This window comes from Diorhabda carinulata, chromosome 2, assembly GCF_026250575.1.
Source record: "Diorhabda carinulata isolate Delta chromosome 2, icDioCari1.1, whole genome shotgun sequence".
In the NCBI taxonomy this organism is placed as follows: domain Eukaryota; kingdom Metazoa; phylum Arthropoda; class Insecta; order Coleoptera; family Chrysomelidae; genus Diorhabda; species Diorhabda carinulata.
This window is the reverse complement of record NC_079461.1, coordinates 22,959,488-22,982,438: the sequence shown is the minus strand read 5'-3', so window position 1 is coordinate 22,982,438 and position 22,951 is coordinate 22,959,488. Positions and strand designations below refer to the sequence as shown.

At 30.4% G+C, this 22,951-nt stretch overlaps 1 protein-coding gene across 4 annotated transcripts in view; it reads right to left on the bottom strand.

The window, feature by feature from the left end:
• Window positions 1-21,646, bottom strand: part of LOC130904120 (uncharacterized) — a 115,391-nt gene extending 93,745 nt beyond the window's left edge. The window contains exons 1-2 of one of the 4 annotated variants that reach the window (XM_057816689.1): window positions 21,456-21,646; window positions 17,754-18,038 (exon numbers count right to left, since the gene is read on the bottom strand). In XM_057816689.1, coding sequence (XP_057672672.1) covers window positions 17,754-17,904 — 151 coding nt within the window. In that variant the 5' untranslated portion in view covers window positions 17,905-18,038; window positions 21,456-21,646. Of the gene's footprint in view, window positions 1-17,753; window positions 18,039-20,666; window positions 20,709-21,455 lie in introns of those variants that run through there. The other 3 variants (XM_057816688.1, XM_057816690.1, XM_057816692.1) reach the window with 3 other exon arrangements.
• Between the last annotated feature and the right edge of the window lie 1,305 nt (window positions 21,647-22,951).

The window sequence follows — 22,951 nt, the reverse complement described above, 5'->3', positions numbered from 1 at the left end:
GCCTTTATTTCCATATAGTTTACGATTCTTAATATTGTTTTTTAGAGATTTACAAAAAAAATATACACACATTGATGTTTTTGAAGAACCGTTTCTGTTTTTCCACTAACCCAAAACCTGATCGCATGACATGTATGAATGTCCGCTCACAAAAAATTTGTGCTCAATTTTATAAATACCATATTCGTACATAGTACTATATGTAAAAGGATATTAAGGATTTATGTTTTGTTTTTAAATTGATTGTAGTATCTGTTTATCCTTTTCTTGAATATATTATTTATTATTTTTACCGGATAATTATTTTCTTTTTGATAGTTGGATAGATCTATCAGCCAAACTTGACACAAATTTAAGTTTAAATATCTTGAGGACCAAGTTGGTTTCATATACCATACTGTTCTTATGTTATTGTTAATTTTATATGATGTGGCATCAAGAAAATTGATTATATTATTTTGTTCGACCTCGATTGTGAATTGAAGTTTTTTATGATAAGAAATGAATTTTTTATGTATACATATTACATATTACATATCGGAAAAAGAATGGAATATTTATATCAAGTTTGCTTAGGACAGTTTCCTCAAGATCTTTCATTACCAATTGTGCTTTAACACGTGAAATGGAAGCCCCCATAGCACAACCAATTATTTTGTATATTTCATTTTCAAATTTGAAATATGTTGTTGTAAATATGAGTTCTATAGCTTTTATAAATTCGTTTTGAGGTATTTCTGTATATTCTTCAATTTTGCCCCATTTTTTTATTAATACATTTTTCATAATGGTAATAAAAAAATGGGAAAAAATTAAAGGATAGACAGAAATACCTCAAAACAAATTTTTAAAAGTTACAGAATTCACACTTACAATAACATATTTACAAATTGATGGTTGTACTATGGGGTTTAAGATCGGTGTTAATAAGTTTGGCTGATAGATCTATCCAACTTTCTGATCCTGAATTTAGATGCTTAGTTATTAAAAAAGCAAAAACTGCATTCAAAGAAAATAATTATCCAGAAGAAATGATTAATAACATATACATGAAAAGGATAAACAGATACTACAATAAGTTTAAAAACAAAAATGAAACGAAATATCAAAACAAAAAACATTTTGGCTTAACATATGTATAAGGACTTTTCCAACAATTATCGAATTATTTCAATAAATATGATATTAGAATAAGTCATAAAGGACATAATACATTATCCAAATATTTCACTGAATTAAAATATAAAACACCAAAAAAAACAAAAACAAAATATTATATATATATATATATATATATATATATATATATATATATATATATATATATATAATATGCTTTGTTCTTGTGACGCTGTCTACATAGGGCACAGATCTCAGTCTTTGGAAAATATTTTAAAAAACTACAAATAATTTATAATTTGATATGTAAGAACTAAGGAAAAATTAATTTTTCTTATTAAAAACAAGATCTAGTTTGATTTTATTCTTATTCTGATATTCATGATAAAAGTGATCTATTGATCAATATGAATACGCAAATTGTCAGTGTTATAATTTTGAAACATAAGAGACTTAAAATCAAGAACATTTAGAGAGATATACATATCAAAAGGTCTAGAAAATAAGAAATTTAAGAAATATTTATATGTATGTATGTGATTTAATGATAACAATATTTGACTCTTTAATCGTCTTACTAGGAAGGTAAATACCATTATTGGACAGAATGAGAAATAAATATTACGATTCAAGGCATAAAACTTTTTGAACGTCCAGTTTTCGAGTAATTGGATATTCGCCACAAGATTTAGGATCAGGAAATAATCTTCAACAAACAATAACATCTTAATGCATAGTTTAGAAAGTACTAATTTTTTACGGCAGCTGCAAAGGTATCCTAAAATTTAAGCTAATATCAAGAGCATGCCATTTCATTTGGGTAGTTTTGAATTATAGTAATGATTGTACTTCATCAAGTAATTTAATTCTTTTTTGTTCATCCAAATATAAATTATTTTTTTTATAATCCGTTTGTAATCGTATAAATAGATTTAGATTTGCTTAACAATCCTTAGTTCGAAACGTCAGTTAGGCCTGCAACCCCTCAGTGATTTAAGCGATCGTCCGCAGAAGAGTATGAAACAATGTACGAAAATAAGAAGTTGGTGGATATGCACTTATTTTAGAGATTAGTCGAAAGAAATGAACCGTCAGCGGAAAAATTCTATGGGGAAATGTACCTGCAAAAAAATATAAACCAAATTCTGATCACCGGTTGATTGATTATTGTGAACCATTTTCCTGACGACTACGTCTTCCAGATTCAAACGATTCGGTTTCTTCCTTCAAACTGAAGTGCTATCTTTGGAACACCTATGGATTTAGAAACAAATCCAGTTACAAGAATACAACAAAACCCATGTGTATTTGAGCGAGTTCGCCAATATACGGGCCGACAGTGTAACGCATGCTCCTCTAACAAGTATTATGTACCAATGAATATTTTATATAATCTCTATCTCATACCTTTTCATTTCTTGTATCTTGTATCTGCTATGCAAATCCATATTCTTGAGTCCACTTAAAATTTATGGTATACCCTGTATATTCCAGCTAAAAACCATTTAGCTATTTTTCTGAAAACCTTTTATGATGATACTTGCGTAAGGAAACATGTTTCATTATGGATATTCAGTTATAAAATGATGGGTGGTTATTTGAATTACTTAGTTCATGTTAAACGAACATTTATTTTCTAGCACAATACCAAAAACTAATACCAAAGCAAGGTGTGGTTAACGTTTGGCCTTAACGTTATTGATATGGTCAATGAAATAAAAATAGGTTAAGAGTTCCATGAATCATATTTTTACATATACAGTTCTACCTACTATACAAATAGCACTTATCAAGAAAGTATTTCTTCCTATTTCGCCTCATACTTTCTATTTCTAATCTATTATATTTTTTGTATGTATTTCTTGTAATTCTGTCGTTCTCAGGATGGAATTATATAATTGTTCTCCATTTCGGATACTTCCGAATCTATAGGTGCCATATATGATTTTCTCTAATGGTATGGTTTCCTACTATTTCCATTTAGCTATAACAATCATTATCCTTCTTTGTTCTAGTAATTTCTACTCTTTTCATCCTATATGATGATCACATTCTCTTCTGTTGATAATTGTTTATCCAATCTTATCCTATTCCTATTCCTTGCCCACAACCTCTTAGATTTCTAAGTCTAACATAATTCCTACACCGTCTACTGTTTATACCTTTAAACCTGCATGCGAATATATTGTCTTTCGCTCCTTCCAGCTTTAGTATATTTTTCCAATGATTACTTCTCTACATTTTGAAGATATATATTATACGGTATAGGTTGTAAAAGCCAAATGAAATTTTTCATTTATTCATTATTCCAAATGCGATCAGTACCTTCAATCTACTTATGACTTTAGCACACCCCATTTTTAGAAGTGATGTGTAGGCTTGTGATATATCGTTTTAAGGGTATCTCTGTTCTCTATTCAAAAATGTTAGGTAATATTTTAAATTTTTATGCAACAATTAGGATAGAATAAAATAATATCATATGGCACAGGCAAAATATAGTTGGTTTGAAACTACTCAGCAAATTGGTTTGTGATTAAATTTAGGTGTTTAGGAAAACTAAGAATTTTCCCTCAAGAAGAGCAGTAAGACTAATAAGGAGAGCAAAAGACAGATTCGGGGTTTCCATAAGAAAATTAGCGCATGGATACCATACTTCAAAGAGTACCTTGTTATCTCAATAATCGAAGGAAGAGATAGTTTTTATACGGACAATATAAAAGATTTCCCCAACAATGCAAAATAAAAAAAAAGCAAAATTAAATGTTCTGGTGTGGTATGCGATTTCGTCCAGAGGGATCTCCAGATTTTCGACTAATAAGAAAGAAAAGAAATAAGAAATAAGGATTATGAAACAATAACTTCCTCACTAAATTAATTGATTTTGTACGTCAACTCGTTGTAATGTTTTGGCCTTGATTTAGTTATATTATATTGCTTTCTAACAAAAAATCGATTTTTATAATTTCATCATGTGAAATATTTTCAATTTAGTTCTGTACACATAACAAAAATTCGAAATATAAATTTTCGTAGACCAGATTCGAACACGGGAACTGCAATTTGAATGGAAGAAGCATTAACACTGAGCTATCAGCGACTATTAATGTGTATTAATGTCTATTCCTTAACGTACCGTGATTTTTGCAACAATTCATGAATTGAACTACCTTTTGAAACAATATAAATTTCAGCCAAAACTTGCGTGTTTAGATTCCTCAGAGTTTTAATATTTCATGTCAAGTTATGTTTAAAAATGGAAGTGACTTTTCTTCAACACCACCAAAAATTAGAGAAGCTGCTGATGTTGCCTTATTAAATTTATTGAGGAAAAACAAGTCAAGAAAAGTATATAATATGATATATGAATTTTGAACTGATGAAAGGGATTATCATTAACTATATAATATATACCATCCTCTTATAAAATTAGATACCCAATATTTGTTAAACTAATACCTAGACTTTTGTCTCAGCTTAAGTGAACAATAATACATTGTATGAAATATATGTTGGAATATAATAATAGTTTTTCTAATGATGTAACAGAATTTTTCAACTAAAATATCTAGATAATATTTATTATAAACTTCAACATCTCCTGTTTGTTTAACTTTTCATGATAATTTCAAACATAAATCAGCCTTGTAGGCGGGGAGCCGGTAACACTGAAAGTCCCGTCATAGCGGAATCAAAAAATTTTTATTTAAATAAATAGAACGTAAGTATAGGAATAGATTAAGCTCGGTATGCGTGGATTCCTATTGCCGAAACAATGTGAAAAAAAAATTATTAAAAAAATAGAAAAATGTTTTACCGTCATCGCGGATATTAATTTTTTTTTGTATTCGACAGTAAATTTTATTGGCTTTTAGAAAAAAATCACGCAAACCACTTTTTCTTGCCGGAAGGGTCTGGCATACCCACTTGAAGTGTGTGATGAGGGCTAAAATTTCTCCACCATGCCGGAAACCTTTTTTTTATTTTATTCATTTTTATGTAATTTTTAAAAATAGCTTGGTATGCCCGCTCAAAAACTGCCGGAAAAATCCCGCATACCATCTTGAAGTGCATAAACTATATTAGCATCTATTACCGTTGTTACATAATTATTATGATCTCGTATATTACATCAATAATAATTATGTTTCTTGCGAAATTTTTCTTGTTGTTGAATGTTTTTTTACATAAATAATATAGTGTAGTACAGGAGAATAGACTATATAGTCTCCATGGTTTCTATGTATATATTTATTACTTTTCTCTAGTTCAGGTAAGGTTGTCTTTGGGCATTTTAGAAGGTACAAGCTATTCTGTCCCTTCAGTTTGCTTCACCTTCAAGTGTCGAATATTTCGTCATTTCGTTTTCTATTTTGGATAGAAGTGTTGCATTTTTATATTTTTAAATATTATCAACTCATATTGTTTTCTTTTGTACTGTGTCGTAGTGACAATTAATTCAGTGTGTTGTAGTTTGTGGTGAAACATTTGATTGAAATTGATTTCGATGATTATAAATAAATATTCTAAGTTTAAGAATAAATTCCTGTCAATTTTTTCAATATTATTTTATTGTTTCAATTTTATAAAATAAAAATTCTCCTATTATTCCTTAAATCATATTAATCCTCATATTCTCTTAAACCTAGGCAGAGAAAAAGACATCTTATTCGACAAAAAGCATTTACTCCAAAATAAATATATTGAACATCGTACATTTTGGAGTAGATGCTAATATAGTTTATACACTTCAAGATGGTATGCGGGATTTTTCCGGCAGTTTTTGAGCGCGCATACCAAGCTATTTTTAAAAATTACATAAAAATGAATAAAATAAAAAAAAAAGGTTTCCGGCATGGTGGAGAAATTTTAGCCCTCATCCCAAACTTCAAGTGGGTATGCCAGACAATAACTGCTTCATATAAGTTGAGGTAGTTCATAAATTCTGAAATATTCTTTCAAGAAATTAAAATTTTTAGTCACCAAGTGTTTGTATTTTATACAATGAATGTTTTCTCCCATTAAGGGAGTATCACACACTTCAAGTGGGTATGCCAGACCCTTCCGGCAAGAAAAAGTGGTTTGCGTGATTTTTTTCTAAAGCCAATAAAATTTACTGTCGAATACAAAAAAAAAATTAATATCCGCGATGACGGTAAAACATTTTTCTATTTTTTTAATAATTTTTTTTTCACATTGTTTCGGCAATAGGAATCCACGCATACCGAGCTTAATCTATTCCTATACTTACGTTCTATTTATTTAAATAAAAATTTTTTGATTCCGCTATGACGGGACTTTCAGTGTTACCGGCTCCTGGACTATTGGCATAATAAAGAAATAAACATATTCTATTTCGCCCTTCTAGGTGCTGTTCTATGAAAAATCGTCTACCATGTTCTTTTTGAAAGAGGTAAACAACCAAACTAATTACACGAAGTAAGCCAATTGTTTTTCAGCTCGGATATAAATTTAATCAAACTAAAACACCTCACAGTAATGAAATGAACTTACATATTACTCAAACTCTAAATAAGTATAACGTGTTCAGAAAACTTCTAACTGGAACGGCAGATTTAATTTATACAACCAATTAACAGAAGAAACTTTCAAGTAATTAGAGGGAAAGTCCTATTTGATATATTATATAGTATTAAGCACATTGGAAACTGGTTATTTAATTTTAGTTTAATTCAATGGAGTTTAATTTATTTTATATAACTTCTGCATTATTTTTATTCAATGTTTTCCGTTTATCAAGAGTGATCACAAAATCTTCCTGCATTGAGCCTATGGAGATGAAGACAAAAAAATACTACACAAATTGAATTTTCATTATATAGGGTAGAAAGTTTAGAATATACTATAAATCAAGGTTTGCTCCTTAATTCATAAACACACTAGGAGAGGTTTTGATATTATTATGTCCCTTCTTCGCGAAAACAATAACCGCTTCATATAAGATGAAGTAGTTCATAAATTCTGAAATATTCTTTCAAGAAATTGAAATTTTTAGTCACCAAGTGTTTGTATTTTATACAATGAATGTTTTCTCCCATTAAGACGTTATTGTGTATAGTACATTTATAGCTTTAAAAATCAAAGAACTATAGTTTAAAATGGTGTACCAATTTTATGAAAAATTTATTAATAATGGATATGCTTTTCTCCAAAATGAATTACAGCAAAACAACGATGCTACGTACTTTTAATAAGGTATATGTAGGATACCATGGAAGTCTAAAGCATCTTCAACTACTCTCACTACAAACCTAAAACGATGGAAGCTGAACCAATAAGATCATTTGGAATTACTTGTATGTAAATATAATGTCTCCCGCTACTATCCCACTTCTGAACGATCGAATTTCCTACACTGATACTATAAAAGTCTATTCACGAAAATACCGACTATCAGGAAAAGGAAGGAAGCAAAAATATCTCGACTCATCTGGAACTCTGGAACATTATGAACTCCATTCAACGTTGCAATTAATAGGAAAATTTCAAAGACGTTGTTGCTAGTACTCTTAGGCGCTCAACAAGTAGAAGCAGTTAGAATTTTTTTTTGCATGGTGTTAAATCATTGTCTTCACTTTTAGGTGTTTCTTTTTTCAAGTTGCCACTCGTTACATATTTTTCCAATATCACACAATCTAGAATAAATTTTTTGTGTGAAACTCAATTTTGGTAACTTGAATGTTTTTATGTGTCCGACTCTGAATTAAAAAGCATGCATATAAATTAACTGGAAATGATCTCTAAAACTGGACGCATGTTGATTAATTAAGAGTAAAAGGCCATATTGGGCTTTCTCCCTACCATTTTATGTTATTACTTTTATCAAAAAATACCTAAATTTCATCATATTTATTGTTGAAGTTAATGAAAACTGGTTCTAAAAGGAAAAATAATCAAATTTATTCTAATTACATATCTGAGATTGTCGGAACTTTTCAGAGTAGACAAGTGTTACAAGTAATATAATTCTATACCGTCATAATTATTAAATGAACAGAACAATATTTTCAGTTATTCTCAAGTACCATTTAAATTAAGTAAATTGATATAAATTACTTATAAAAAGACCCAGTTTATTGCAGTACACGACAAAAACATTTTAATTTGAGGTAACGCAAGGATTGAGGCATAGAGACCCAATATCGACTATATGGTTCAACCTGACCTTATTGACGAAAACCCACTAATATGCAAATAGCTACAAAAAGGGAAGAGCTAAAGAGAAAAATAGAAAACCGTGGGCTTGAACGTAAATGATTTAACACGTGCTTGATCTGTAATTACACGATAGTAGAAGAAATGAAAATATGAGCAAAAATTAATATTAAATTGAACGTTACCGACTTCTTAACGAAGCGGTATTAAAAAATAAAAAAAAACGTGTGAAAAAGCTAAAAAAACTTTTGAAGTAAATAAATTTACTAAAATATATAAAACAAGCCCCGAACATTCTTCTCCAAATCAATAAAAGTTGATGAAAACAAAAATCAGGAATAAAATATTTATTGAAAAAGTAATAAAATTCGCATTAACTGCGTAATCAAGGGAGCGCAATCAATAAGAAGTAGTTATAAATTAAAAACAACTCAGGCTTCTATATAATGCCAGAGGCACAAATAAAATTTATTTGAGGAACGTCAGACGATTGCAACCTTAAACCATGTTCTCATTAGTATAGATAATACCATTGATGATGATACTTCAACCTGACAGCTGCAGAGCAATAACTTGTCGAATAGAGTGGGAGGCCAACAATAAATCTTTTTTAGAAATAGATAAAATATTTGATTAAAAGCCTAACAGCCCGATTGGAGGTATAAGAAAGGGTAATTTTGCAAAGAATCTACAGAGGTGTAAAGAATGGGTGGAGCGGTTGAATAACGAAATGTATGCGTTGTATAACGAACAAAAAATAACAATCGTAATCCGATCTCAGCAGTTATGAGAACATGAAATCTTCTTTAATATATCAATAAAACAGTGCATTCACAATTTTTCCTTTATTCATTGAGTTACAAGTTACAAAACAACAAAATCTAAGATTTTTTGTTTCTAGTTTCGTGAATAAAGTCGTTTTAACGATTAACCGAAAATATCGTTTTGACCGACTTATCGACTGAATATCGAATTTTGTGCTATCTGTATTGTTCGAGTGAATATCGGAAATAACTCGATCAATCGTCCACTTGGAAGAAGAAAAGAAAATCGAAGTTTATATGGGGTTCAATACTACATCGATTGAACCTATAAGAAGTAGAATTAAGAAGTGGAATTAAGACGTAGAGCTAGAAGATAATAAAAGATACCCTTCTGTAAGTACCAATTTTTCTTTGATTTCCTTTGATATAATTTTATGAACGACTTAACGTTAAGTGAAAGAGATAATAGTAATAATAATTTAGAAATGTTTGACACATTAGTTAATTATCATATGCTTAAACTTTATTTAGATCCAATTCCTTTTTAAGATGGAAACTCACTATATACACAGGAAATTGTTTAAATTTAATATCTGTTTTTGCTAATGAAACTGACGTAGCTTTATCAAAAACTATACTGGGAAAACTCACAGTATGAGCTCAGATATTAATTGGTTCTAGAATAGATTTGAGGGCATGGAACGAAGTTTAAGAAAGATGCTTTAAGTTTAAGTTTTGGTGATCAACGCAATATCGATTGTCTTGTTTAAAATTTAATTAACTTAAAACCTTGTAAAAAAGAGTCACATAATTTTGGCATGCGTTGGCAAGATGCACGTAGTCTAATTATTACATATCATATGAATTAAATTCTATTCTCTTAGTAATATTAACGACATTAAACGGAGACTTCAGCTAGAAAATTATAATAATTTATCTTTAAAAACTTATACAAGAAAATTACATCTACCTTTACAAACAAATATCAGGTTGAGAGTAGCAGATAGTTTAAAAAAGTCAATGAATGTAGTTATTGAAGAAGACAACTTCATGTATTGAACCAAGAGTAATAACTTTAACTCAAACACTACTTTCTGTGATTACGAGAATTAATAATTACATACAATGATGTTAGAAACAACCAAGATATGTTCTCATGCAACGATTCTCAAAATGCAATTCAGGATTTTTTTAACAATTCACAATCCCACAACCAGAAGTAACAGCAAATTTACTGTATATCAAAATTCAAAAAATTTTTAATCGACACCGGCATACAAAATCCCTTATCAATCTAGAGTTAGCTTACAAATTCTATAAACAAATCATTTTTGAAGAACCTTTTAAATAGAATGGACGTCTCTAGAGAAACAATGGAAGAAGATAAAGAAAGAATAGATAAGCAAGAAGAACACATCAAAGAATTGAAGAAACTTCCTGTCTCAGATTCCTTTTCTGGATCTCCAATGCAAAACCAGACACAGCCCTTATCCATAACCTAGATGACAACCTAACCTTTGTCCTCTTCATATAAGACCATCACTAATTAGAACGAAATACTGGACGTTTATACATATATTTGATATTACAAACAAACAAAGAATTTCTAACTTAAAAAAACAGAATAATAATCTACATAAATCGTTATCGAAATCTCCTGAATTTTATAATTTTCGTGTTCATTTTCAAAAATCTTATAAAATTAATTTAACATAAAATAACTATTCAATTGGAACAATTGAATCCATTTTGGAACAATTGATCGAAAAGATCATTATTCAACGGATTAGGAGCTGCAATAAAATTTAAAACCGGAAATTTAAACCAAAATAATGCAAAACGTTACGATGAAGCTATTACAGCTTTATCTAACAATCAGAACAAGTTGAAATCTCTTATTCATGATCAAATAACTTTACTCCAATCATCCATAAGCAAATTTGAAAACAATTGCAAAATATTAGCTCATAACCAATTATTACTAAGTTCACGTATCAAGAATTTACAGAAATTTATCATTATACAGAACATACTTAAAAATAAATGGAGTAGAAATTTATTATCGCAATAGAACAACTCGTTTCACAATTTTCTATCAGTTTTGATAAACTCAACACTTTTCATAATTCAATTGTGGACCCTAACGATGTATTTTTTGAAATAATAGAAATCAGTGAAAATATTGATAATACATCATGTTTCCAATTAGTTTATCATTAAAAATATTTTATTATTGGAAAAAATTATTTAAATCAAAAGTTAAAGTAAAGGCATTATTTTCATATTAGAAATACCAATAGATGAAAACTGAAAATTAAATTACTATCATCTCTATTCCTTACCTACACCGTCAAAAGAATCCTTCAAAACAATTATACCACAATACAAGTTTATCCTTTTTAACGATCAACATTACGCCTTGTCACGAAAAAGCTGCAAAGAAATTTCTCAAGAAGAATTCATATGTGAAGATTTCCAAAAATTAGCAAATTCCAAAATTACCTTGTGAAGTATACCTCCTAAAATATTTAAAAAATGTATGTAATAATCAGTAATGTGAAAATTCAGAAGACAATCAATGGATCCTAATATCTTCAGTGAGTACAATGGCTATCTAAAAATAGAATAAAATCATTAACAATATCTTTTTGAACGGTAGTTACATAATTAAAGTGAACAATCCGTGCATAGTTTCAATAAACGAAATATAAAAAAATACAACTTTCCAAATTACAATTTGGAGCTTTTCATTGGAATAGCATACAAATAGGCTCAGTAAAATTGGACGAATTAAGTAACATTCAACGAATGTTTCAGGAAGACAAATCACAACTATAAAAATTTGACTTGGCTTCAGTTCATTTCACAAAATCAGTTTCTATACAATATCATTATATATTATAGTATTTTTAAGCACGATATTAACAATCATTTTAGTATACAGAAGGAAACAAAAGAAGACTAATAAGAAGATAAGAAGAAACAAGAACAAAAAGATTTCAAGAATTTCTCAATTTCTCTTAGGCTGGAGGAGTTAAGAAACAATGAAGGCTGAGTAATCATAAACAGATGCTTACTTTGTAATTTTAATATATAAAATGTATAAAAAGAATAATGTTATTTAAAACCTAATATTGTTTGTTTGTAATTTAGTGAATATACTTCTTCATTTGTAATTTTTCGATTTTAAAAAGTATTTTTCGGAGTGACGAAATATTATTTACAACATATCCTAGAATGTCCAACCAATTTATATAAAGCCTATACAATCACGCCCCAACTTAATTCCCTATACAATACTATATTCCACATATTGTCACTGTATTCAGAATTCGATTTACCAGACACATAATTAGAGCGTGACGAGGGCATATCGGGATATTCTACAATTTATATTCACATAATAAAACAGGTTTTCATTATTTCACTGTTTTAACCACAGAGTTAATTGGAACAAATTCTTTAACCTAGATATTTTCTATAATATTTATTCTAAATTACTTTAGAATTATATTTTATTTTTAGATTCTTTGTGGTAATAACATAGTTCAATAGATTTATGTGAGGTTTTAATATATATTGACAAAAAAAGAGATTGTTTTTTTTATTTAAATTAGGATTCCATTCTAATAGAAATACCATCAAGGAAAAACCAATCACCGTGGCATAAACAAAACAGGAACTCAAATTCGAAGACTATACTATTGGCCAACTCTAAAGAAAGACGTTGAAAAAATTATAAATCTATGTGACATTTGTCTAATCAGTAAATATGACAAAAATCTTCCGAAACTAAAATTTATGATAACGCCAACGCCCACGAAACCCTAGGAAATCATTCATCTCGATACTTTTCAAGCAAACTGCCAGAATTTTCTAGCAATCGTTGATATAACTATGTCAATGTCCTAAATACTCTTCTCATCTATGTAATAAATCATAGAATACCGCAAATGGACATATGCAAGAGTCTGTCGACACTCATAATCCATTAAACAACTGCGGATATCCCACAATCAATTGAATAGTTTATGATTCCACAATACTTGAACACATTAGAACAGAACAAATAAGAAAACCTTGAGTATAAAAGGAGAAATGTTGTACGCTATTCTGGGCTGCAATAATTCAAATGGCCATCTAGATGTTCAAGACCCATTTGACTTAGACATCGATAGAGATCTTCTGAACAACTACATACAAAATCATAGAGAAAAAAAACTAAAGAAATATTTAAAACCATTAAAGAAAAAGTTATTGGAAGAAGAAACGGGTCACGAAAATCTCCTATAACATACAAAGATTCCACTAAATTCTACACAAAAGATTATTAAAAGAAACAAACTTTTACTTAGACTCTCTCCTAAATTGGTCACATAACGAAGTCACCATCAACACTCAAAATACAACTGTACACAAGAAAAAATTGAAAAACTAACCAAAAAAATCTAATACAAATCCTATATTGCCGATGTACCTACATAATCATTCAAAAATTCTTCCCCTCAAGGTGGGACTGACAAGAATTCAAACTATCAATACGATTTTATCCACTATTTTCACGTGAGACCGCTAGCTGAAGGAATAAATTGAACTAGAAACGCAATATCAAACAGTCACATCAGAAATCCATGAAGGCTTACACAGCCCTACTTCGGCCAGCTACAAAATTTTGATCAAGAAGACGACAAAAGATATGACAAAGCTATCACCTCACTTAAGAAAAACCAGAACAATATAATAGTTATTTTTTTATTTCAGACTATAGTTGCATCAACCACGCAGTGTTATTAGCAACGTAACGGTGTGATTGTACAATTATGTAATTTACATTTCATTTCTTGCTAAATTTTGCTGATAATATCAATCTCTGTTAGATAGGAAATAATACTTTTAATGTCACAGTTGTTCCCCAGCTTTCGCTCCAAAGACTGACATAAACCATGTTCCCGTCTTTTTTCTGCGAACTTATGACACTCCACTAGCACATTTTTCACCGACACTTCAACTCGGCACATATCACATACATTTTTTTCCTGTCCTGTCAAAAAGTGTTCATGGGTATACTTGGTATGTCCCATTCGCAAACGTGACAGAATCACGAGTACTCTCCGTTGTTTCGGGTTGTTCTTCCAAGGAGTGACTGACATCTTAACCTCTGCTAATTTGCATCTGCTCCGTCTCCAAACATTTTGCCAATTTTCATGGACTGCTTTCTTTAGGTGAGCTTTCAAGTCTCCATGTGTCGTTGAACTTTCCTCTTTCCGCTTTCATTACCCGGTATTCCGATGTGTAAAGGTACCAACAAAAGTTTTAACAATCGTTCCTCTTGTCTTAGTCTGTGTATTTTTTCTTTTAGATTTATACTGAGTGGATTATCTGAATATACCGATCGTAGACTGTTGATTGCTCTCAAAGAATCACTAATCAAGGTTTTAGTTTGACCTTGCCTTTCTCTGTACAAAACCGCTTAAAGAATAGCGCGTGTCTCTCCTGTATATACTGTACTCTGTTCTGGTAGTCTTAAGCCAGTATTTGAGATGGGTGTTAGAATTGCTGCCGATACTGCGTCTTCCGATTTAGATGCATCCGTGTAAATTTGAGTGTAGTCTTGGTGTTCGGATAATATTTGCATAAAGTTATTGAGTATGATTTTGGAAGGAGTTTCGACTTTGCTAAAATATGCTAAATTTGTATCGATTAGAGTGATTTCGATCAACCAAGGTGGTATATTGGATTTATTTATAGGGTACACTTGTGGAAAGGTAATTTTTAGTTCATGTTTGTATCTATTAATTCGTTCATAGAAAGGTGTCGTAGTTCGTGGTTTGTTCTGATATATGGTTTGGAATCGATGAGCGTGAACGTTTTGATGTACAGGATTATTTTCGGTCGATAGAATGTTCACAGCGCGTAAGACAGGCTGAGGTATTGTCTTTTCAAGGATAGAGAAGGTTCACCGGATTCGCTGTGCAGGCTTTCAACTAGGCTCGTTCTATATACTCTGATGATCTGATGATCATCTGATGATGATCTGATCTGATGAGAGCTTTGTACAATGATAACAATGATTTACTATCTGAACCCCAATGGTGGTTGCTTAATACTTTTATCACGTTGATTCTATTTTGGCTTGAAGTTCTCAGATGCTTGATGATTTTTTCCCAGTTGAGCTTTTGATCCAACATTAAACCGAAGTATTTTATTTCACTCACTGGCTGTATATAGATATTATTCATTTTGAGTACGGAGACAGGTGGATCCGACTTTCTCGAGAAATGAATGCATTTTGTTTTTTGAATATTAAGTTTCCAACCTGTGTTTTTGAGCCAGTTCTCGATATTGTTTATAGCTTGCTATATGTTTTTCTGCATAGTGTTGAAATTCTTGCCTCTGGTGTGTATAACTAGATCATCCGCATAGAGCCTGACCTATACAAGGGAGTGACTATTTAGTACGATGTCTTTTATTGCTATTAGAAACAATGTGGGGCTGAGAACTGATCCTTGTGGGGTTCCATTTTCCTGTTGGTATGTGTCTGGTAATATTCCATTGGCCCTCACTCGAAATGATCTTTCTTTCAAAAGATTGTGTATGAACTGCAATATGTGTCCATTTATGCCCCAGAGTTCTAGTTTCTTTATTATATATAGTCTCCATACCGTATCATATGCTTTGCTCACATCAAAAAAGCTAGCAATGCATGTTTGTTTATTGGCATATCCTTCGTTTATGTAACTTTCGATATCTACTAGGTTGTCTACTGTTGAGCGTTGTTTTCTGTTTACTGTTTTGGTGTGAGTCTTTCATTCTTCTTTCAATACCATGTGAGCCTTATGTTTATTATTTTCTCGAGTAGTTTGCACATCGAGCATGTTAAGGAAATTGGGCGATAGGATTCTAATTTCAATTTATCATTTTTTGGCTTCAGTATTGGTATTATAATCGCTTGGGTCTATGCCATCGGAAATTGATTATCTAAGTATATTTGATTGAAAATTTGTATCAAATGAGTCTTTGCATTAAGTGGTAAGTTCTGAATGAAAATGATCATCTAGTCCTGGGCTGTATTTTTGAATTTTTTCATTGGGTCATTTTCGTTCATCACTATTGCAATGGGTTTGGCTTCTTCTGTAGTTTTCAATATTTGAAATTCTTTCGTATAATTTTGGTTGCTTGCGTATTCTTGGTAGGACTTTGCAAATATGTTGGATATCTCTTCTATGTTGGATATTTCTTCCCCTTGCTGTATAATATGTTTTAAACCAATGTCTATATTTCTGCCCATTACTCGTTGGATTTTTTTTCAGACTTCATTAATTGGAGTTCAACAATTTATAGTCGATACGCAATTCTTCCAAGATTTTCTTCTGCTGTTTTTCATTGTCCATCTCATTTTAACTCTAAGCTCTTTGAATGCTACAAGGTTTTCTGCAGTTCTGTGTCAATTGTATCTATTAAATGCTTTTTTGGATGCTCCCATTGTACTCTCACAATCTGCATTCCCCCATGGTACAGGGGTTATGGGTAAAGAGACCCATACATTTCATTGATAGAAGAAATCTAAAAAGATTTTCGAATGTAAAAGTTCCAATTAAATGATTTTATTGAAGAAAATTAATCTTGTTTACCTTTATTTCATTATCTAACACAACCTAATCTAACCTAACCCAACCTAACCTATCCTAACCTAACATAACCTTACAAAAATTACTAAATTTTCATTTTGTCTATTGATTTTTCGTGAAAATAATGCATTTACATACTTTCTCCATAGAATATGTCAATCATCATGATTTCACACACAGATAGATCTTGATGAGATCTATCGAATTAAGTTATCCATGGTTCGATATCTGTTAGGCTTCCTGAGATAATGGCGACTTCCGGTATCTCCGCATAAAATGGATATGTTAAATCGATTTTCCGTAATAACAATAGTCTATGTAAAGAGTTTCATGATGATCGTTGTGGGATGGTTTACATACTTGTGTCCAAATTTTGTCTTCAGGAGTAAAACCATAAATAGTGAGCCAATAGTGATATTTTTTCTTTCATTGTTCTCTTGTATATAATGAAAATCTATAATTTTATGCAATTTATCTGTCAAGGTTGCTTTTTGCATGCAAGTTTAGTAACCTAGGTCTTAATGATAAAAATAATTATTGAGAGTATGAACGAAACCACTTCGTACCTAGCACAAGGAATATCCGAGAGACCCGTTTCCCGCAGGCAGTAACTTTTATAAACCATATACATCAGATACAACATATAAATATTGGAATTGGTATAAGTTCTTACAAATAAAAAACTAGGCCAGTTCAAAGAGAAAAACATAAATTAGTTTATCTGTATATCTTATTTCTCATAGGTGTACTAACCATTGGATTCTATAAAATTTAAGTATGTAGCGTGTATAGAGAATATCAGGTTTATAGGGTTTCACTGGTCATTAACATTTTGCTATTTTGCCACATAATCACATTTGGGCTAAGTCAAAAAAGGTTTGCAAATCATTCCAACATTCTCAGATCACATAAGTTCAAAATTTATAATCTAAACAGAATACAACCTGAATAACCTTTCAATTTTCTCATATTCCACTGCAAACCTAAAGGGTATATATTCTGTCGAATGTTCACAAAATCTTTAAATTAGACAAAGAAATGAATATTTTTTCAAACAATATCTTACCTTCAACATGATTACCCACTACATCCTTGGAACCCTCTTCTGAGAGTTTTATCTCCTTCTTATCTTCAACAATATTTTCACTTTCTCCTTCTTGATGTTCTTTAGTTTCATTTTCTACTGGGACAGTATCTTTACTAGTATTACAGCCCATTTTACCTCAGGAATATCTTCGAAAATGTACTGTTCTAACTATCACTACACTTTAGTTATAACATCCTCCGCATTTACTTAGGATAAAGTGAAAACAAGAAACTGTTATTGAAAATGTCTTAGAGTAAAAAGAAGCTGTAATGAACAATGAATTTCTAACTATATGAAATAGAATCAGTGCCTACCTAAAATCTGAATCTATAGTTACGTTTTAAATAACAAACCAGCCAAAAAAAATAAAGTCATGAAGTATTGGATTAATCCCTATTATCTGGTTTTCTCTTGTATAACGTATTTTTAAATACCGCCCGAAATAATAGTCTAATGGTAATAAATCGGGCGATCTAGTGGTCTCTTAGTTTTAAACATGACTCTCACTTAACAAAACTTTATTTAAATAATTTCGAACAGCAGCACTCAAGTATAGTGCACCATCCTGCTGAAACCCATTACCATTAACACGTTAGCGCCATCATGTTAAAAAAAATAATGGCTGGGGACCAATGTGTAGACTTAGTACCAATTATTAAAAAAGGTTCTTTTTAACTGTTTTTATAAAATTTATGTACTAAATTTTATTTTTTTTTTCATATTCAAGAATTAAAGTTTTTGGCCTCTTGTATCGAAGTGAAGAAACAAGCCAGTACTTGTGGAATTTTGTTGGTAGGGAATAATCTACAGGCGTTTGCAAAGTGGCTCGCGTAGTGTTCGTATCTTTGATGTTATAAGAGTTTTATCGTGAGTGAAAATAATGTCAGATGTAAAAGAACAAGCACATTCGCAAATAATGTTGGACATGAAATTTCGGACGAGGAGGAGCCTTTCGGTGCAGATGAAACAGCCACTAAAACCCACAAAAGGAGATAAATTGCAATATAAAAATACCCATTTTAGTGTATCTTTCAGTAAGTTTCCTAGTTTTACTTTATTAGGAAGTATTATAAATAATATGTATTTTTTATTTAGCTTTTGATAACTACAAGGCGTAACGGGACTTGATGCAAAAAATAATGCTGTGACATGAAAAATATTTCCTCATACAACCTCTGGTGTCGGAGTACATTTTATAAATTATACATTCGAACATTATATATTTTCAATGGATTATTATGAATATCCATGTAGTGTGTTTGACAGAATAAATAATTCTACACTACTATCTGAAGGCCAGGGGCGTCTCACGCCCTATGGTTAACAATTCGTAACTTTTACAAGGACAACCTGTCCAATCTACAGATAGCAAAAATAAATTTTTCAATGGATTTTTTAACAAAAATGTACTCTTTGTTTAACTTCAATTTATGGTTAAATCGTTGTACATGCCCACCAACTAAATTATTACCCACTATTCCTGCTTAGACATTAACACAAAATCGATATTGATTCTTTGTTTGAATTGTACCGTGAGGATTTTCATCTAACCATAAATGTAAATTATGGGACTTAATAAAAACGTCTCATGTGAAACCAGCTCCATCAGTAAACGTTTGAATATCCTGTGTAGACTCCGGAAATATTTAGAAGTGCAAGTGATAAGTTTTAGTATAACCAACTAAATATTTCTACATTTCATTTTTTTCTAATGTAACTAACACTATGCTCGACAGTATACAGTTCAATTAGAAATTTTTGATTGTGTTTTAATACCTCCTGTGAATATTTCCAATATATAATCAAATTTTATTATAATTTTTCTTCACAATGTTTATTTATGACGAACGGCTTCCTTGATTCAACGATCGAAAAATATACATATCTGCTAAATCATAAATTTTATCGAGTTAAACAAAGAGTACTTTTTGTTAAAAAATCAATTTAAAAAGCTATCATTAGATTGTACCCTGTAAAAGGTACGGAATGTTATCCATTGGGCATGAGCCGTCTGATAATAGTGTCGAATTATTTATTCTGTTAAACACGCTACGTGGACATACTTAATCATCCATTAAAAATTCATATTGTTCAAATGGATAATTTAGAAAATATACTCAAATAGAAATTGAAATACAAAAAAGATGTTTTGGTGATTTCAACAAAAAAAACACGACAAGACGTGGAGAGGGTTTAGTAAAACCAATAATAATTTTAAATAATAATGAAGATGTATACATCTTTCTGAGCAGTTGAAACTATATTCTACAAGTTTACGTAAAAGGAACAAACGGTACCGAAAGTTAGCAGTAGAGTTGATACCAGGAACTACACTAAAAAATGCATATTGTTATAACTCAGCTTCTAGATGAAAGTTTGACAAGACCTACCAAGCCTAATCAAATCAGCGTCAATGATGATAAAAAGAAAACTAGATGTTCTGCTTGTTATAAAAGACTAAATATAATTGAAACTATGCCCAAGTTAAATCTTCACAATCTCCCCACATAAGTAATACTTGTGAAAAATGTTTTTAATAACCCATAAATCAGAATTAATCCAATAAATTATTATAAATTTTATTTGAAACAATAGTACCCTATACATTTAAACGAACACGTTGCATCTGTATGAATTTACCCAACCTAGTCCTTTGTATCCGTTTGGATAGAGGTGGCTCCTATGATCAAGGGTACTTGTAACCAAAAGGATAAAAATAGCGCTTAACGTGTTAATTATATTATCTTTAAACTGGATTTCTTATTACAGGAACTATTTGATTTTTGAAGAAATCTAAATATATTCGTCTCTTCAAATTTCTTTTTACAAATAATAGTCTAATAAGAGACAATACCGGTTCAAATATTAACTTTCAAAGACCTTTCTATATACCTGCAAGTGTCTAGAATTTGTATCAGTGCAATTTCTACAACCGTTATGATTAACTTCACATATCTAACATGAAGGCTGGAACTTGTAAAATGAGGTATGCGTCTACCTTTTAGATATAGTTTGACAAAATTCCATTTTGCAGTCGTGATCAGCATCACATAACTCTTGTACTAGCATTACTTTCTGGCGACGAAATAAGAATGTTACAGATGGATCCTACATTATCATGCAGTTTTCCAAATCGATGTACAAGAATTTCGTATAGACTTCATCCAAAGATTTATCATCTTTAATTAGTAGGATAATTGAGCCCTGCTCCAAAAAGCTTTCCAATTTTTCAAACTACAGTTTTAGTTACATCTAATTATAATAAATAGGTTCCTTTAATGATAATAAGAAATAATTTATGACATTCTAACACAAATAGTGACAGAAAAACCTCCTACTTTTTAACGAAACCAATTTTAATTTGGTGAACATTAAATGTAGTCTCAATAATTTCATTTGTACACTAATCGTTTTATGCTGACGGCTTGAATTCTTTGAAAAAACTCTTATTCAACATTTTTCTCAATGGAAAAAGAAAGAATGAAAGAAAAACATCAGCAAGTTACGTTTCTTTATAAAAACACTAATATATCAAATTTTGAATCATGAGGGATTATCTGACTTGAATTTCTCATATTTATTCGAAAAAGCAAACTACGTTAATTACCCGAATAATACCAGAACCTCAAAATATCGAAAATTTTAGAAATGCATGTTGTATAAAAACTTAATAATCTTTACTTTACAGTGATTTTCTTCTGTGAGTCACCCTGTAAATCTGATTCAACAATTTTTTTTCAACTACTTGTTACAATATTATCACTAACACACGCTTTCTAAACACACTTAACACTCGACAGTTTTACTAAAGTCGAAAATCCAAAACAATCCGTAATTTTACAGTCGTAGAAAATCCGTCGCTTTCCCGGCGTGTGACCAGAAGAATATTACGCACCCTTGTTGATAGCATACAAAGGGTGTTTCTCCCTGTTTCCTGCCTTGTTCAGTTCAAAACATTCTATTAGGGCTTGCGCTTTCGCATCTAATTTTAGGCCAGCGTCATGTTCCCGATATTCAAAAAAGTGGTACCAGGTGAACTATAGTTTAAAAATAATTCTGGATACACTAATACATTATTGATATGTAAGAATTGTACAATTTTGAAAACATGAAACATTCATCAATGATATAATGTAATGGTATGAAATTCAAGCATGTCATTATTAAAATTACATCCCATTTCAACGCAAACATTTAAGGAACTCGTTTCGCCTCCAATGAGAAAGGCATTTTATATAGATTAGATCATTAGATAAAAATAAGTGTCATTACTTATGCCATCATGGAATTTACCGTTCAATTATTTTAAAACAAAACATGGTAACAGAATTTATAATGTAAAAAGCCAAATTTTATTCTGAACTGTAGTACATAAAATCAAATATGTAAATAATTTTGCATTTATTATAACTGTATTACTTTATTATATAATATATAAATTAGATTTAATGTTCATTTCAGTAACTTAATTTAGATATTTGCTTATGACATCCTACTTTGCCCATAATTATTTTATTTATACAGTTTCTTACACTGGTAATGGTTCTTTGAAACATTTCAATTTTTCTCATTTATGCGATATCTTTGAATAAATTTATATAACTGACTGATGTATAATCAACAACGTATCACTAATGCTATTTTTTAGAACATATATATTTATTCACCACATATTGCAATACCTTTGATAAGAACGAGAATATCACCTTTTTAAAACCTTCTTTCACTTAATTTTCTTTATATATTCCTTTTTAACATTTACATACTTTTGATCATTTTAAAGTCGTTTGTCTATTGTTACAATGCAATTTCTTGCATCATCTATTGTTCTCCATTTCTTCCTGTCGTGCATCTGTTTGTTATTCACGTATTCCTAAACTTTGTCTATCTTGTACAATCTAATACTCCCATCTATTTTTTTGTCTTCTTGGTGATCTTTCCTCGTTCGCTCTCCATTCTGTAATTTCCCTTATTTCCTGTAGTTTTTGCATGATTTTAATGTATCCATACCATCGTAATCTTTTTGCTATAATTGTGTTTACTATATCCTCATTTTCTAATATATTCTTAATTTCTTAGTGCTTCATTACTCTATACTCATTATTCCCAACTTTCACTGGTCCATGAATTCTCTTAATTAATCTCCTCTCATATGTCCTTACCAGTTCTACATTCAT